General features: G+C 43.4%; 1 protein-coding gene and 1 long non-coding RNA gene across 2 annotated transcripts in view; one reads left to right on the top strand and one right to left on the bottom strand.

Moving 5' to 3' along the window:
* Positions 1–12,694, top strand: part of SCD5 (stearoyl-CoA desaturase 5) — a 32,796-nt gene extending 20,102 nt beyond the window's left edge. The window contains exons 2-5 of the mRNA XM_026676439.2: positions 3,529–3,659; positions 5,717–5,922; positions 10,787–11,019; positions 11,738–12,694. Coding sequence (XP_026532224.1) covers positions 3,529–3,659; positions 5,717–5,922; positions 10,787–11,019; positions 11,738–11,928 — 761 coding nt within the window. The 3' untranslated portion in view covers positions 11,929–12,694. The remainder of the gene's footprint in view (positions 1–3,528; positions 3,660–5,716; positions 5,923–10,786; positions 11,020–11,737) is intronic.
* Positions 3,923–13,482, bottom strand: LOC148130655 (uncharacterized). The gene is made up of 2 exons (XR_015749156.1): positions 13,409–13,482; positions 3,923–5,614 (listed from the first exon to the last, which is right to left on the bottom strand). It is a non-coding gene; the product is annotated as an uncharacterized LOC148130655 (long non-coding RNA).
* Positions 13,483–18,080: the final 4,598 nt, after the last annotated feature.

Raw genomic sequence — 18,080 nt, 5'->3', positions numbered from 1 at the left:
CTTCGGTTTCTGGGTTGAATGGAGCGGGTGGTACGGCACCGCTGGCCATGATTGCCGTTGATAGTGCGTGTTCGACCACGTGCTCTGTTGGTTGCTCTGTAGATCAGTCAGCTCTTCGGTCTCCGCATCCCACCCTCGTCGCCAGTGTTAAGTTTGAAGAATAAGGAGACCAGACATCTGACCAGTGACTTCAACTCTTTAATAATAACAGGAATAGGAATAGAACAGAGCAACTCTATGGGCAGCAGTAACCCTTTTATAGGGTTGGCTGCTACCCTATTACCCAATAACCTTTGTGATAAGTTCAAATAATAACCAATAAGGAGTGGCCTCATCCTGACCAATCCCTGTTCGTTGTTTGAGGACCAATCAGGTGTGCAGGCCTTCAAACCCTACTTTGCATTTTATGCTAGTTACTTTATTGATTCATAACATATGTAATATATATATATGAGAGACACGGTCTTATTTTTGGGGAAACACTGTACCTTGCAGGCCGCATCTGGCCCGCAGGCCTTGAATTTGACATTTCTGATGTAGAGGAAGGGAAACCAAGAAGTGTCACTCAACCAGAACAGAACTTGATTGGCTTTGTATGGGCAGAAGAGAGATTTAGCACATCACAGCCATAGATGTAGGATCTTCCATGTACAGTATCAGTGAGCAAGGAAGCCTCTGAAAACCAATCTTAGAGGATAATTGATATCAAAGTGTTCATTATTATTACTTTCTCTCCTCAGCTACACCGTTCTCCTCACAGAATACCTATGGCCTGATTGTGGATAGGTCCCAAATTTTCTTTGAAAAAACCTTATTTCTAGACTCCTTCATTTTACTTTTCCAAAGCAAATGTTGTGCCTGGAATTTAAAGAGCAAAACTCAACAGATGTCAAGCAGTATTATTTAGCCTTTATTTTAGTTTCTCCTTGCAGCTGAAAACTGCAATTCTTTCAAAAGCTTTTAAATCTTTCATGACTAAACAAGAATCCTTGGGGTTTTTGTGATGTTTGTCAACTGTCCCTCTTAATATCGCTTCGCTGCATCATACAATTAATTCGAATCCAGGCTGAATCATAGCAAGATGCACTCATCACAAGAATGTTTTGTTTAAATTACAATTTGTTAAGCAAGCAAAAGTGTTGGCACTCACACGACGTGCTGAAGTTTACACACTACAAACCACCCTACAAATCCAGATAGCTGAGTTCACACATTGCATTATAGAAGACCAAAGGAACTACATTGTGGACTTTGAATTGACGTTAAATCATCACTGATAAATCTTAACTGATTTTAATAGATGTAACTCCGAACAAGATTTATTCTAAAGCCATCTTAAATGACTTTAATTTTTCCCCCTGTAAAGTGCCTAGAGAACAAGCAGCCAACCTATATAAATATTAAATATTATAAATATTAACAACTCTTCTTTTCTTTTTATAACTATCATCTCCGTGGTTTTTGTTTGTTTGCTTGCTTTATGTAACAAAATTGGTCAAATATTCCAGTCTCAGCTGTTTACAACAGTCTGTCTGCAACCAGTTTCCATATTCATCTCTTTTCCACTTAAAATTAATACGATTAATTAATACGATTAGGTGTTATTTTGGTTTTGATTGAAAGCAGCCCCATTGAAACGAAAGCACTGTAGCCTCAAAACTCAGATGATAATCCAATGTCAAATCATGGCACGTCTGCAGAACTACTTAGCTTAATCTAGCATCTTCCACTGAACAAACTTTCAGAGCATGTTTTCTTTGAAAATACCCAAGAGGAATCTTTGCAAACAGAGGAACAATTTGTTTGATGTTTGCTTTAAAAAAAACACTCTAATCTTTTGATATGCTTTGTAAAAACAAAAAATAAAGTAAAACAGGCTCCCAAAAAGGATTAGGAAAAATGTTTCTGTTTTCCTGTCTTCCTTCTCCTATACAAAGTTATTTGAGACATTTTCGTCCTTTATGTGAAATAAAATTCCATGATCCTGAAATCAGCCCAGTGTAACAACACAGCAAAATGACTTCAGTTTAATGCAGTACAGCTGGGTTGCCCATCCAAAGCTAATTGCAGATGGAGATAGTTGAATTAAAAAATGTCTCTGAGCTGGCTATCCTTTACAATTACCGGGGACTCAAACAGCATTAGAATATGTTAAACTTTAGGAGGAATGATGGCCCTTTCGTGTGCCTGTGAAACTAAAACTAATCTGCTCCTGATGGGTAATAAAATGAATTTTAAACAGCAAACTTGCAACAAAAGGTTATGCATAAGAGAAGTGCTGTTTTAATGCTTTGTCTAGCTCCATGGGACAACCAGTTTTATGGAATTGCAGCTGGAAGCCACTGTACAGAACCATGGTTAGCTGGATATTTGCGATACCGGGAAATGTCCCCTCCTATTTCTTTGACAGCTGTTTCTCAGGGTCAAAATGAATGCGTCTTTGAAAGGGTTAGCAGATACGCCGTAGGATTGCTTGACAGAGTACCATGCAAAGAAACAGGGAAAATACAGATAGTCCTTCAACTTCCAACCACAACCGAGCTCAAAGTTTCTCTTGCTGACAAGCAAAGTCAGTGGGGAAGCCAGATTCACTTAACAACTGTTTTACTAACTTCACAACTGAAGCGATTCACTTAGCAACTGGGGCAGGAAAAGTCATAAAAATGGGACAAAACTCCACTCAGTTGACTCAGGAATTTGCCAACAGGAATTTGGGCCCCCCCGTTGTGGTTCTAAGTCGAGAACCACCTGTATAATATTATAAGGTAGATTTTTATTCCAGAAAACATAGTTGCATTGTGAATTGCCAGCACGGCATTGTGTTCCTTGTTCAGAAAGAGGAAACATGTTGTGGGTGGAAATTTCTAGCTGAGTCAGGAAACAGTCCTGCTTTAAGTACCCATTTTTGCTGCCTCCATTAGAGGAGAAACGGTAGGCATGGAGAATTTTCTAACGGAAGAAGAAAACATGGCTAATGAGAGGTGAAACCATCTAAATTTCAACCCCTTTGAGATATGGTTGCCAGGTTCTATGTTTTTATGCAATTTGCAGCTTTTATGACAACCCAATAGGCTAGATGGTTTAAATTAGAAATATCAGCACAGGATTACATGCTGTGGCAATAGAGGCATTGATAGTATGAGCTCAGTGGTGGGATTCAAAACATTTGACTACCGGTTCTGTGGGCGTGGCTTGGTGGGCGTGGCAGGGGAAGGATACTGCAAAATCCCCATTCCCTCCCCACCCCATTAACCTGCTTTCCAGCTCCGTTCTCCTGTGCAGGGCAACCAAAGAAGACCCAGCCAATCAGCTGGGACTCGGGAGGCAGAGAATAGATGGGGGCGGGACTAGTCAGAGATGGGATTTGCCGGTTCTCCGAACTACTCAAAATTTCCACTACTGGTTCTCCAGAACTGTTCAGAACCTGCTGAATACCACCTCTGTATGAGCTGTAGTATAATAACCACACATTGGTTTGGTGCTTTCCTAACCTCTCCATCTTCTTTCATTTTTCTGTCATGTTTTCAGCATACATGTGTTTCCTGGTGTGCGCTCTGGGTGTGACAGCGGGTGCCCATCGCTTGTGGAGTCACAGATCTTACAAAGCCAGACTGCCTCTGCGAATATTTTTGGCTGCAGCCAATTCAATGGCATTTCAGGTGGGTATTTGGAATGGATTCAACAAATCTGCTGAACTCTTCTTAAGCAATAGGCTGGAGTAGCCAGCCTTGGCGATTTGAAGACCTCTGGAGTTCAACTTTCAGAATTCCCCAGCCCGTCACACCGGGGGTTCACTTAACAATGGCAATAATTCAGATTAATAACTGTGGCAAAAAAAATATTGTAAAATCAAGTGCAACTGTCAGGCATGAATCATCAAGGGCACATGTTAGGTTGCATTTAAGCTTTTTTTAAAAATAATAATAATAAGAGTTTTTTATTTTTTTTATAAGTACAAACAATTTATCTTCCATTTAACGGTGTGTTGTCTGGGTACAGATATCTTGTGTAACAATAATCAAAATTACTACCATATTCATTACGTTGATATTAGTTCTCCATTGTTATCTTATTATTAATATAGATAATATCCCTTACACTATAACAATAACATGTTTAGATCTTCACTTATTAATAGTATATATAATATATCTATCATTTATTGCTCATACTTATACACAAGAATCTAGTCAACTAAACTGGCACCAGATAAGAGCCAGAGGAATTCAAGAGGGATTGGATTTAGGCCACTTGTGAGTACCTAATGATTCCAGGCTAATTTCTTTCTTGACTCCACCCGCAGGCTCTGCCTCTCTTTCTCCTACATCAGCTCACTTAACAACCACTTTGTTTAGCAATAGAAATTCCAGTCTCAAATTGTGGTTGTAAGTTGAGGAGTACCTGTACATTAACGCTTCCATCCTATAAGGAGCAAAGACACAAAGGATGGGGTGGCTTATGATCTGAGAAGAGGTAATACTGCTCTTCAGGTATGCTATTGCCCACAATTGAAATATCCCTTGTGCTGGAATCAGGCTTATCGGTAGCTTCTGCTATTGTCCAAGGGTGTCCAACTGGCAGCCTGTGGGCTGGATGCATCTTGTGCAGGCCACGCCTACCCCAGCTCTGCGGTTGGGAAAACATCATGACACGTGACGCTGCAAGTTTGACACCCCTGTTATAAATGGTAATTGTAGTGTGTGAATGAGAGAAAATGGGTGCAAAGGAAGAAAAAAAATGTATATAAATAAAGGGATTGTGTATTCAGTTTAATCCTGAGCAGGCATTACTTGGGATTGTACAGGGCCCTGGTCAACCAGCAACTTGGTTTGCAAAATTATTTATTTTCCAGTTTTTATTATCCAGGTAAATCTTAGAAGACAAACCCAGCAGCTGGTTTCTTGGCTCTACAACAGAGAAATATTGGAAATGGCAAAGTCTATAGAGTGAAAGATGTCTGCACCTGGTACAGTATTTATATGTTAAAAATAAGCCCACCTGCTCTCTTTCTAGAAACTCAGGTGGGTGAGGTAAAAATACTTCTGAAGTCTCAGAGGAGGTAGAAGCAACAGAATAGCCAGAGGGAAATTTTCTTTGGAAACTAAGCCAGCTGCTATATTTGATAGTACTTGACATAAACAGTTGTTTTTTCTGACAGAGCAGAAAAACTCTGCTCTGTGGCTTGTCCCAAAGGTGCTTTTCCAAAAGGCAAATGGGCTTCCTTTATTTTTCTTTGAAGATGTTTGCTTCTCATTCTTCAGAAGTTAAGAAGCTTTTTGGATGAGAAGTGAAATGTCCTCAAGGAAAAACAAAGGAAGTCCAGTTCCAGGTCAACTGTGACCTGGATGACTGAGAATCTCCATAGACAATCATCATCTTCATTTAACGACCCCATAAACCCTTGAGGGGTGGAGTCTGGGCAACTGAATGGAGCTAGCAGAGTGTTTTAATGGCCAGATGCCCTTCCTGTCGCCAATACGGAGTTTTGTTCAGCAGATATATATTCTCAATGTGCCCAGAGAGAGAGAAATATCTGCCTCTACCTAGGATCGAACTCACAGCCTCCTGATTGTGAGGCGAGAGCTCCATCTCTAGGCCACCACACCACTCCAATCTCCATAGACAATGCTGTTGCTTAAAAACACAACAACGACAAGCAGGAATTCAGAGATCCACAATACCGTGACACTTAATTTCCTCCTTCTGTTTTGTGCAGAATGATATTTTTGAGTGGGCTCGAGATCACCGAGTGCATCACAAATACTCCGAGACGGATGCTGATCCACATAATGCCCAGCGGGGGTTCTTTTTCTCCCATATCGGCTGGCTCTTTGTCCGGAAGCATCATGACGTCATTGAGAAAGGAAAAAAACTGGATTTCAGTGATTTGTTGGAGGATCCGGTGGTGCTTTTTCAGAGAAAGTGAGTGATAACGGTAAACATGAGTAAGGCTGGAGATACACTGGTGGTCCATCATGGCAGGCCTTCAAGTCAAAGTGAGCCAACTATTGGGATTGTAATGGGGCAGAAGATTGGATTAGATGAGTGTTTCTCCACCTTGGCAAGTTTAAGATGGGTGGACTTCAACTCCCAGAATTCCCTAGCCAGCAAAGCAAAGCTGGCTAAGGAATTCTGGGAGTTGAAGTCCACCCATCTTAAACTTCTCAAGGTGCAGAAACATACTCTAGATCAGGGGTCATAAACCTTTTGGATCTCAGGGACCACTAAATTCATAATTATAAATCCCACTGACCACTAATACGATCTGCCTAATGACCGGCTGGGTAGGCATGGCTGGATAGTCATGTGGGTCAGTGGTGGGATTCAAATTTTTTTACTATCGGTTCTGTGGGCGTGGCTTGGTGGGTGTGGCGAGGGAAGGATACTGCAAAATCTCCATTCCCTCCCCCACCCCACTAACCTGCTTTCCAGCTCCGTTTTCCTGTGCAGGGCAACCAAAGAAGACCAAGCCAATCAACTGGGACTCAATGGGAGGCAGAGAATAGATGGGGGCGGGGCCAGGCAGAGGGGGTATTTGCTGGTTCTCCGAACTACTCAAAATTTCCCCTACCGGTTCTCAGAACTGGTCAGAACCTGGTGAATACCACCTCTGATGTGAGTGAGCACGGCCAGCTCCTTAGGGCCCCAACAGGAAGCAGTTGTTGGAGCTAAGCAGCCACCATGAGAAAAGAGTTGACAAAACAGCTGGCTCAGTTCAAATTGGATCTGACCGAGAAGGAGGTTCAGCAGAAGCACCTCACTGAGGACTACAAGCATAGGCTTTCCAAGCAGAGGGAAGAGCTGTGGGAGTCCAAGGCCAGGTAGCGGCGCCTGGAGGCTGAGATGGTCAATCAAATCCAGGCCATGATGCAGTCCCACTGGAACGAGGCCCTCCGGCTCTTTGCCACCAGCGGCATTTTCCTCCCGCCTTCGCCCAAAGCCCCACACCAAGGAGGCTGAAGCAGACCCCAAGTCGGAATTTCTACCCCCCTCTGACCCACACAAAAAGACCCCAAAGGGGGAGGCTCTGTGCAGCAACGCAAACGTTCATTGCATGTATCCAGCCCAGGGGACCCCTGATTTAGTGCAATATAAAAAATGCCAATAATTTTTCTGCGGACCACCAAATTTTTCTCAAGGACCACCAGTTGGTGACCGCTCCTCTAGATGACCCTCAGGGTCCCTTCCAACTCTATGACTCTATCATAATTAGCATTTTCCAACTAAGTGCTTGCATAGTTATATTAGTGATTTTTCAGAGGTGCAGGACTTATGAATTTAACAAACAATGTTATTGATAGGATTGTTATGGCAGCCATGATACATTAATTACTGCACTGAGTTGAGCATAAAGCTGCTGGAAAGGTGAAAGAACAATCTCACATTCATGAAAAAGTATACAACACTCTCTTATAAATAATAAGAAATCCCAATTTGGGGATTGGGATCAATTCCTGCATAAAGAAATGACTTTGTCTATGATTATTAGCCAGTCTGAAAAACTATGGTGATAGTTGGCTTGCTGAATTTTTTTGGGAAAGATTTCTAATTCTAAGGACCTTACAGGTGCATTGATCTCTGACTGAAATAATCAGTCACTAATACTGCTGGGAACGACTTAATTTAGTCACAATTCCTGCTTTATTTCTCATCTCCTACTTCAAAAGAAAAGGAAAGGAAAGAATGAAGTGAATAGAATGGGATAACAAAAGAAACCACCAGTCAGGCTGAAAAGCAGCTCTTAAGAATATTGAATATCCCAGCATGGAAGAGAAAAAAACCCCATACAAACATTTAAAGCATTAAAAATGGGTTTAAAATATTAAAAAGATGCTTTTAGAAGGGTTGGGCTCAAACAGATCTCTCTTCGAACAAGGTGAGTTGCACAATGCTTCTATTATTAATCCCATCTCCGTTAAGACTTAAACAACCCAAAACTGCCCTTTTATTGGTTTCTTGGATACATTTATGTCTCATATTTTCACCACAACCCCGTGAAGTAGTCTAAGTGGGCTGAAAGAGGGAGCTTCAGTGGCTGAGAGTGGATTTGAACCAGGGTCCAAAGAATTTATGGAAAGCAAGATGGTCCAGAAAAATGGAGAAAGCAAAATTGGACAAGGAGGGGATACTGGTTATCTCTGAGGTTTCTCCATTTTGAGAAGCATGCTGAAAGGAGAATTCTAGGAATTGAAGTCCACCCATCTTAAACTTGCCAAGATGGAGAAACAGTGATTTAATCCAGGGGTGTCAAACTCAGTTTCATTGAGGGTCAAAGCAGGGCTGTGGTTGACCTCGGGAGGCCTGGGGGGGACGTGGCTGACTGGGCGGGTGTTGCTGACTGGGTGGGCATGGCCAGCTTGTCACCACTCCCCAAACTGCTGGCCCAATGTTTCCTCTTTGCACTGGGTAGACCTGTCATGCCCCTGTCGGAGTCTGAATCCAAGGAGGAAGACAAACAGCTGACAGGGAGTGGGAGTGTGGCTCCATTGACTATGGAGGAACCTGGGGAAGAGCACAGTCCAGCTGGGCAGACCAGGAGAGAGGTAGAACAAGGGAGAGGGAGTTCAGAGGAAGACCCAGGCCCACCCCCTCTTCATCCTAGGGCATGCAGGGAGGAACGGAGAAGGGAGCAACATGAGTTGCATGGCTTACAGGGGAGGAAAGGGCCCTGATTCCCTTCATTAGCCACACCTGGGAAAAGAGTTTAAAAGAGATGCAAGGTGAGAGCAGCAGCGGCTGCTGGGAACAAACGTGAGTTTATCTTGTGTTGACTTTGGTTATCTGCATTTCCGGCATCTTCCCAACTGGATTGAATTACTGCCATTCCTTCATGTCTGGAATTCCTTCTCTTGCCCTGCTGGACTCATTACCTTATCTTGCCTTGATTGGACTTATGGTTTTTGTTGACCACGTTTTGGACTTGATTCTCTGCAGCCAAAGGCTGTTCCCGGGAGAGTTTTTCTCCGGATCTGAAGCTAACCAGGACATTGGGGGCAAAGTTGGAGCTAATAAAGGGACTCTTACTGATTATCTGACTGCGTTGTCTTTGTGCCACGCCCCGGGTCATCAGAAGACCGGGCTGAAGCCACGCAGATCAACCCCTTGTATTTGACACCCCTGATTTAATCTATTCTTCTGCCCAACGAATGATTCCAATGGCTGACTAACTTTGACTTGAAGACCTACTTTGATGGACCAAAAGAGAACGAGGAATTTCCAGCAAGAGAGCCTTATTTCTCCCTTGCTTGAATGAGACACCTTACAACAGTGTAAAGATCAATACATTTTTTTAGCAAACAAGCCATGAATGCTTATGCTGCAATTTTGCTACGCCATGGGAATTGGTCATATTTCTTTTTAGCCAGAAGGAAAGCTCCTTTGTTCCCATTAAAAAGAAAGAAAACATGTTCACAGCGGAAGGAAGGGGAACATGATCAGTTGTGAGAAACTTCAGCAGAATGTTTATCTCTTGGGGGAGTAGGGCATAATATTTTCCAAGCTTCTGCATTAACAAGAAAGAAATCTTGACAAAGTTACAATTACTTCAAGAGGAATTGTTCCAAACAAAGGAACAGACACTATTGTGCTCTCCCCACGCACACTGAATGATAAGGCATCTTCATGGCATCTTGTAGAAAGATAAATATTTTAAGGTGGTAGAGGAGGCGAAAGACAGACGTTTTAATAGATTCCCTAGCTGAAACATTTTATCTAGGAGTGTTAACTGAAAAACGTCTCTTTTTTTTTTCCAGCTAGAGGTTAGACTATTCTTTTTTACTTCCTGGTGAGCAGAGATAAGGGAAATCAACTAGTTTAGTTTAGTTTAATTTATTGTCATTGCACCTCCTACAACGAAATTAAAGACCATCTTCAGTGTACATGATGACTATGAAAATAAACACAAACACACATCCTTCACATTCTATACCTTGAAACTAAAGATATTATAATAATCAAAAGTTTACAGGTGTAAAGGAAATGCTCGCGCGAATTGCGAAGATGGCAGCAGGCTAGGGTAGAGGTTTGAATCAAAATAGACTTTGGAAGGGACCTTGGAGGTCTTCTAGTCCAGCCCACTGCTCAAGCAGGAGACCCTATACCATTCCAGACAAGTCCAATCTCTTCTTAAAACCCTCCAGTGATGGAGCACCCACAACATCTGAAGGCAAAGCTGTTCCACTCATTAATTGTTCTCACTCTTAGGAAGTTTCTCCCCAATTCCAGGTTGCTTCTCTCCTTGATGAGTTTCCACCCGTTGCTTCTTATCCTGCCCCTCTGATGCTTTGGAAAATAAGTTGACCCCCCCCCTTCTTTGTGGCAGCCCTTCAAATACTGGAATACGGCTATCATGTCACCCCTAATTCTTCTTTTCTTTAGACTTGCCCAGGGTTCGGCAACCTAAAACCAGGGATGGGATCTGACCGGTATAATTACCGGTTCTGTTGCTCTGCATCACGCAAGTGCAATTTACGACCTGCTGAGCTGGCTGGACAGCTGAGCAGCGCTGCGTGCAAGTGCACAGCGGTTGGAAAAGCCCTTTTTTCCTGCTTTTTCAACCGCAGCTGTGTCGCGCAAAGCAGCTGTGGTTGAAAAAGCAGGAAATAAAAGTTAAGGTAAGAGCCCGGGTGGGCCAAAACAGCATGGTTCAGTCTCCAGGCCTTTGATTACCATATATTGACAACATATTTATCTTTCCTGCTCACTTGACTCCTCTGGAATCACGGTTCCAGGAAATATTGTTTTGTATGGCCCGGTCACCCCTGTGTTTTTCTTTCTTTCTTCACAGGTACTATAAAAGTTCGGTTGTGTTGATGTGTTTTGTCATTCCTACTGTTGTGCCTTGGTATTTCTGGGGCGAGAGCATATGGAATTCATACTTCTTGGCTTCTATTCTCCGCTACACCATTGCCCTCAACGTTAGTTGGCTAGTCAATAGCGCTGCTCACATGTATGGAAACAGGCCCTATGACAAAAGCATCAACCCTCGGCAGAATAGCTTTGTCACTTTTGGAGCTATTGGTAAGTTGCCAAGAATTGGTTCCAGTGATGGGATTCAATCTTTTTTTTTACTACTGGTACTATGGGTGTGGCTTGGTGGGTGTGGTTTGGTGAGCGTGGCAGGGGAAGGATACTGCAAAATCCCCATTCCCTCCCCACCCCACTAACCTGCTTTCCAGCTCTGTTCTCCTGTGCAGGGCAACAAAAGAAGACCCAGCCAATCAGCTGGAACTCGGGAGGCAGAGAATAGATGGGGGCGGGGCCAGTCAGAGGTGGCATTTGCCGGTTCTCCGAACTACTCAAAATTTCCCCTACCGGTTCTCCAGAACTGGTCAGAACCTGTTGAATACCACCTCTGATCAGTTCGTCTAGTTTTGGGAAGGGGAGCCTTGAAGTTGTTTTTCTCCAGGCTGCTTTAATGGTGCTTTAGAGTCAGGGATGTCCATAGGTTGTGATGAAAAAGAAGATGGCGGCTGTCGTTCCCATTTTGAGAGTATAAAATATAATCAACCAACATAAGTGGAAAATAGAAGCAAAGGGAACAAGAAATCAGGACATTGGCTGGTTGGAACATTTCATTTTGGACACCCTGTCCAAACTGTATAATTACGGGACGTAGCTTTTAAAATCCTTTTGTTGGTCAAAACAATGAAAACGATAGCTGTTTCTCCATGAAAATGTCTACTGCCTCTGCTTGTTGATGCTATACTTGTCATTTCTTCTGGGTTCTGTTTTCCAGGAGAAGGTTTCCATAATTACCACCATACCTTTCCATTTGATTATTCAGCCAGCGAGCTTGGCTTGAAATTCAACCCAACCACATGGTTCATTGACTTGATGTTTTGGTTGGGTTTGGTCACTGAGAGGAAGCAAACAGCGAAGGAGATGATCAAAGCTCGCAAAGAGAGAACTGGAGATGGTACTTCTTGAGAAACACACCGAGTCTTGAATTTTGATGCTGCTGTATGTGTTGTTTGTATGTTTCTTCATGGGGGTGGGGAGCTTCTGTCCCAAACCTTTCCCTTGTAATGAAAGTAGTATTTTTCTTTGAATGATGGCCAAATTCATTACTGGATAAATGTAATTTTACTTTAGTGCAGTCCTTTTTCTATGGCAGAAAACACTTTAAATGTTCATTCAAGATGTGAATGTTTGTTCTAGCCTGCAATTTTTCCAAATTGTAGTGCCCTTCAGATGAGTTGAACTCTAGTTCCCATAATCCAAAGGCAAATGTGGCCTTTGGACATTTTGAGTCCAACACATTTGGAAAACAACCTGGTTGGGAAAAGCTGGACGGGGAGGCCTTGGAGCAGAGGTGGTAATTCAGCAGGTTCTGACCAGTTCTGGAGAACCGGTAGCAGAAATTTTGAGTAGGTCGGAGAACCAGCAAATACCACCCTCTGACTGGAGATTTTACATATCCTTCCCCTGCCATGCCCACCAAGCCACGCCCACAGAACCGGTAGTAAAAATATTTGAATCCCACCGCTGCCTTGGAGTTATGGGTGCTAGATCTATGGAAAGCACGAGATCTACCAACCATGGGGCAGAGTCAGACGCAAAAAGTGCGATGCAGGAGCCAACGGGTTTTGCCTCTAGACGTACAGAGGTCCATCTGACATACTGCATGTCAGGAACTCTGATGTAGAATGTAAAACTGGCCAGGGAAAAATTGGGCAGCTTACTTACCTGGTCTAAAGCAGTGATCCCCAACCTTTTTACGCCGCGGCCCGGTATCCCCAACCTTTTTATGGCGCGGCCCGGTACCACATCAGCTGGCGCCGCCATCTTGTTTTGATGAAAAGTGCTTCCGGTAAGCTTTCTACCCGAAAAGCTCACCGGAAGCACTTTTTCATCAAAACAAGATGACGGCGCCAGCAAGCCAGCGGCCCGGTAGGACTTGTTCCACGGACCGGGACTGGTCTGCGGACCGGTGGTTGGGGACCCTGGTCTAAAGCATCCCTTCAGCTCATAAACAGGTCACTAGCTGTGCTGAATACTGTACATTGAACTTCCTAGATGCTGTCTATGATTTGAGGGAATGCTCTAGGACAGTGGTTGCCAACCCGTGGGCTAGGGATCATGGTGGTCCGTGAGAAAATTTTGGTGGTGCACAGAGAAATGTCACCCCCGCAAAGTCTCATTTCTGGCAGAGTTTGGGGGGGAGAGAAAGACTTCTGCTGCTTCTGCTGCTTTCCTTGCATGAAGCCAAAAGTCTCTCTCTCTCTCTCCCCCTGAGAACAGAGCTGGAGATGGTATCCTGTGATCCCAAATAAAGAACGACCGATTGGTAGGAAAATGGGGTGGGGGATTTTCCTGCAGACTTTTTTGGGGATTTTCCCAGGGTCTCTGGTCCGCGGGATTTAAAATTATGAGTTTGGTGCTCCCTGACGTCCAAAAGGTTGGCGACCCCTGCTCTAGGACAGAGGTCTCCAACCTTGGCAACTTTAAGACTTGTGGACTTCAACTCCCAGAATTCCTCAGCAAAGCCGGCTGAGGAATTCTGGGAGTTGAAGTCCACAAGTCTTAAAGTTGCCAAGGTTGGAGACCTCTGCTCCGTGGTGGGATTCCACTTTTTTTTTACCATGGGTTCTGTGGGCGTGGCTTGGTGGGCGTGCTTTGCGCAGAGGGTTTGCTACTGACCTTCTCCTGCAATCTTGCACTCATCCTGTGTGTTCAACAGCTGACGCACGGCAATCCACTGTGCCACGCGAAGCAGCTGAGCTTGAAAACCAGGAAATAAAGGTCAGAATAGAGCCCGGGCAGGCAGGCGGGCCCAGCAGCTGATTGTTGGAGCAAACCGGTTCGCTCACAGATGATCCTCAGAGCTACCGGGTCAGCTGAACTGGGCCGAACCAGTAGAATACCACCCCTGTCTCTGCTCTAGGATGTCCTCAACAGTCCCGCAGTTGTGCATGTCAGAACAAGCTCATTATCAGTAGGCAATCTTCCTTTAAAAGCGTAGCTAAAAAGCTCCCAATAACCCCCCTCCCAAAGAATGTAAAATCCCTCCATCTGCACTTGGTTTTAGTGGAATTGATTGTAGAATTAAAGCTGTCTTAAATACAACTGGTTTTTTTTTTTTTTTTTGAAGATTGCATATTATTTAGTATTAAAATCAAATGATATTTGATTTGATGTAGTCGTCCTGACAATACACCGTCCTTCTCCAACTGTGTATTCTTGCCCTCATTGTCTGCAGTAAATATGTCTACTGGTCACGCTAGTTGGCAACGAACTGTATGTAATTCAATTCCTACAGTCCAATTCATACCACAAACTGTACGTAGTCCAGTTCATGTTAGCCGAACAAAGAAGCTCTGAATGTACTACTACTTGGATACACGATGCATCTCTTAACAGAATGAAGACGCTTACAGTCCTTTAATGAAAGGAAATCAACTGTTTAATTTAAAATAGCTCTAACGTGTCTTTTCCTCTGCTTTGGCCGTGGGGTTTCTTGCATACCTTTAAAAAGATGCTTTGAAAAGAACTTTCCCCCCTTGTTCAAGCGAAAGGGTAGCTTGGCAGCTGTGAAAAACCCATGAAAAATGGTTGCTACATCCTCCAATGAAGCCAATGGGAAAGTATTGTAAATTGTCACATTCTCTCCGTGATCTAAGGCAGTGTTTTCCAACCATGGCCACTTTAAGGTGGGTGGACTTCAACTCCCAGAATTCCCCAGCCAGGATAAGATAGCATAGCTGGTTGGGGATTTCTGAGACAGAAGTCCAGCCATCTTAAAGTGCCACGATTGAGCAACGCTCCTCCAAGAAGATACCCCGAACTGTGTTCCTATCCGGAGCAAAAGAACCTAAAAAATATAATCAGTTCCAAGAGATGTTATAAAATATAGCTATCCAAACAACCAGCATTATTTGGATCATGATTCAGTATTATTGTTCTCGGTAAGATGTTTCTTTTCTTCTTCTTCTTCTTCTGTTAATTGCCTGCTTCTAGCTTTTACTATTTAATAGATCCATAACGATGCCTGTAAACTATCCTGCTGTTTCTATAAGAGGAAGGCTGGACAAAATGATTAAAACCCAGGACTCTTGTGGCACTTTTTAAAAAGGGAGCATGTTTATTCCTGCATAATCTTCGGGGGATTACAGCACACCGCATCAGATGCGCGTAGACATCTGATACAGTGAACTAGCAGCCAAGATTGCAGCCTATACAATTTTGCATTTGTCGGTCTGCTTAGTGCAGGGTTCCCCCATCCTCTGGCCCACGGACCGGTCCTGGTTGGTGGCCTGTTAGGAACTGAGCCTCTCACAAGTGGCAGGCAAGCAAGCAAAGCTCCATCTGTGTCTAAATGGGATCTCAGTGAAAAAACCCCGCCTGCCCCCAGTCCGTGGAAAACATTGTCTTCTACGAAACTGGTGCCAGAAAGGTTGGGGACCGCCGGCTTAGTGGCCACATGTGCTTGGCTGCGAGAGATGGCGACTGCAAAAAGTAAAGAATGTAATTTATACAACAGTGTGGAAAAAGGAGCTGACCAAATCTTTTCATAAGGGAGAAATCAAGCTGCACCTTGCATTTCAATCGTTCTGGTGACACCAAGCTCTTTAGATAATTCCAAACATTGCTTTCTAGTGGTAAAAAAACCCAACCTCCTTTGATCCATCATGTATCACACTCCAGTCTTTTGATTTATTCCAAATTCTCACTTGCTCAGTTGGGATTTGTTTGATGTGAGCCTGACGAAGACGTGTCGCTAAGATTATGTAAGGAAAAAGGGATTTCGTGATTGCTTTTCTCTTGTGATAAAGGGGTTAGCAGAAGCATCTTGTTGGGTTTTTGCAATTCCCCCTTGGAGATCTTTCAAGTGCCACTCTTCAATGCTCATATATAGGTGTTTGGTTTTGTTTTTTTAAAATCTGTATCCACACTGAAACAAGAAGCATTTCTAAATGACTTGGAATGGCTAATGATTAAAGCATGACACCCAGAGAGATTCCCTTTGTTGCAAGAGTAGTGCTCCTCTGCTCTATTTTTCTTTCTTTTTTCCTTATTTGCTTTGTTTCCTTGTTGAATATGCAGTTAATTTTTTTAAAAAGCAGGTATTTATATTAACATATATATGCTTTATGGGCCAAAATTAAAATGAATATGTTTAAATTATTCATTTTATTGTCATTTTGTGATATAGACATTGTCATTTCTAATGTATACAGCTGAATGATGTCTTAAAATCAAATAAAGCTTCATGTTAAACGTTTGGATTACCTGCTTGATATTCCGACTGGTCAAAGTAAGGACAGAAAGTCCATCTCAGCTGTTCCATATTCAGGAGCTATTTTGATTCCTATTCACCAAATATCAACATTCAAACTTTAATTCCACGAAGCATCCATTGATGTCCAAGTCACTGTATCTTAAAGTGCAGGAAGTTAGCACCTATCCCTCTCCTAGAAGAATGAAATATCCTAGGAAATATTAAAAAGGCAGAATATTTCCTCTAAAAGGGTAGTAGAAACTCAGAGAGGCAGAAACTCACCCCCCCACACCTTTGTTAATGTGCAGGCCATTAAGGCCTGGGCTAGAGTATTCTACATAACAAAGGCCTCTACCCATCTCACCACCTGGCCTGGGAAGCCTACAAAGTTAGCTAAGACCCCCGCTCCCTGGGAGTCTGACAGCCAATGGGGTACATTTCTTACACAGGAACAGGAAACACTAAGGTGGGGCCCAACAGAGGTTATAAAATTAAGGGTCTCTCAGCATATCAGACCCTTCCTTCTTTTCCTTCACCCAACATCTTGAAGCATGTGATCATCCTTTTCACTTTGGAGCTCCAAGCCATGTGGTCCTGTCCACCATTAAACCATCTTTCCAAACAGCCTCCATGTTTCCAGTATCTTTCTTCCCCACTTGGGACTGAACCCAGAAGGATATTTCTTCCAACAATTGAAAATTTATGAAGCCTTAGACTCCATCTGATGATTTATAAAGTTTGCACTAGAGCAGAGGTGTCAAACTCAATTTCATTGAGGGCCAATGTAAAGCATCCAGAAAGTATCCATGATATCAATCACTCCAAGACGTTATCTCTCCAATTGATTTATTAGAAACAGATCTGGCATGTCAAAAGCAATTTCCCAAGTGAAAGTTTTTTCGCTTGTTATGCAGAATCCACCTTCTCTCCTCCCTTCTCTCCTCCCTTCTCTCCTCCCACTTCTACACTTCATAAATCACGAGAACCAATTAACTGCAACTGGAAATTCTTAATACGACATACAGAATAACCTTGAACTTTTCAACTCCTTTAACTCTCTCCCTAAAAAAAATGTGGCAGCTGAATTTCAAAGCTGACAGCCACATTAGGGTTGTGTTTGACTTGGCCAACTCAACGTCACTTGGGTCTAGGGTGCCTGTGGTGGCCTGAGGGCTCTGCCGGCAAAAACGGATTCCTGAGTGCCTGTGGTAGCCCTCCTGAGCTCCGTTTTCTCTGGCAGAGGCACCGTGGGCCAGTCCTTTGCTGTTTCCAGTGCAGCCCCGTGGGCCAGATCTAAGCATCCCACAGACTGGATCTGGCCCCTGGGCCTTGAGTTTGACACCCCTGTGCTAGAAGCTTGATCCAGGTAATTTTGACTCTGTTGTTGTTCTGATCAAGGCTTCCTGAGACTGTAATTAAGCACATGCTTAGTTCAATGCTGAGAATTATGTTCATTCCCAGCCTGTAATGAGTCCCAAACAGTCCCTCAAGATAAGCACCCACCTTTCTCTCCTTTGAATTGCTGCCAACAACTAAAGTGCCAAATGAACTATAAAAAAACCAACCGAAGTACAAAGTCCACACAGAGCTTCAAGGATTAATCCAAACAGAACAAACAACTTTGCTTCCTACAAAGGTTTCTTCAGCTTTGCATTTCCTTTATATCTTATGGGAGGGGCAATCACCTCCAAGCCTTACTCCCAAGTCGGCCCTTTTGTCTCAGCTGCTCTTGCCTTCTAGCAGCTCTGTGCACACACGCACTGGGAACAGGCTCCCTTCGATCCTCTGCCTCACTGCTGCCAGGCTCCAGAGGCTCCAGAATCAGCACATAACTCCCAGATGGCCCTGGCCCCATCTCTGC

Source organism: Notechis scutatus, chromosome 4, assembly GCF_049901735.1.
Source record: "Notechis scutatus isolate UNSWTSFEM ecotype Mainland chromosome 4, rNotScu1.2, whole genome shotgun sequence".
NCBI classification, from domain to species: Eukaryota; Metazoa; Chordata; class Lepidosauria; order Squamata; family Elapidae; genus Notechis; species Notechis scutatus.
Note: the sequence above shows the minus strand (reverse complement) of the source record. Positions and strands in the feature narration are given on the sequence as shown.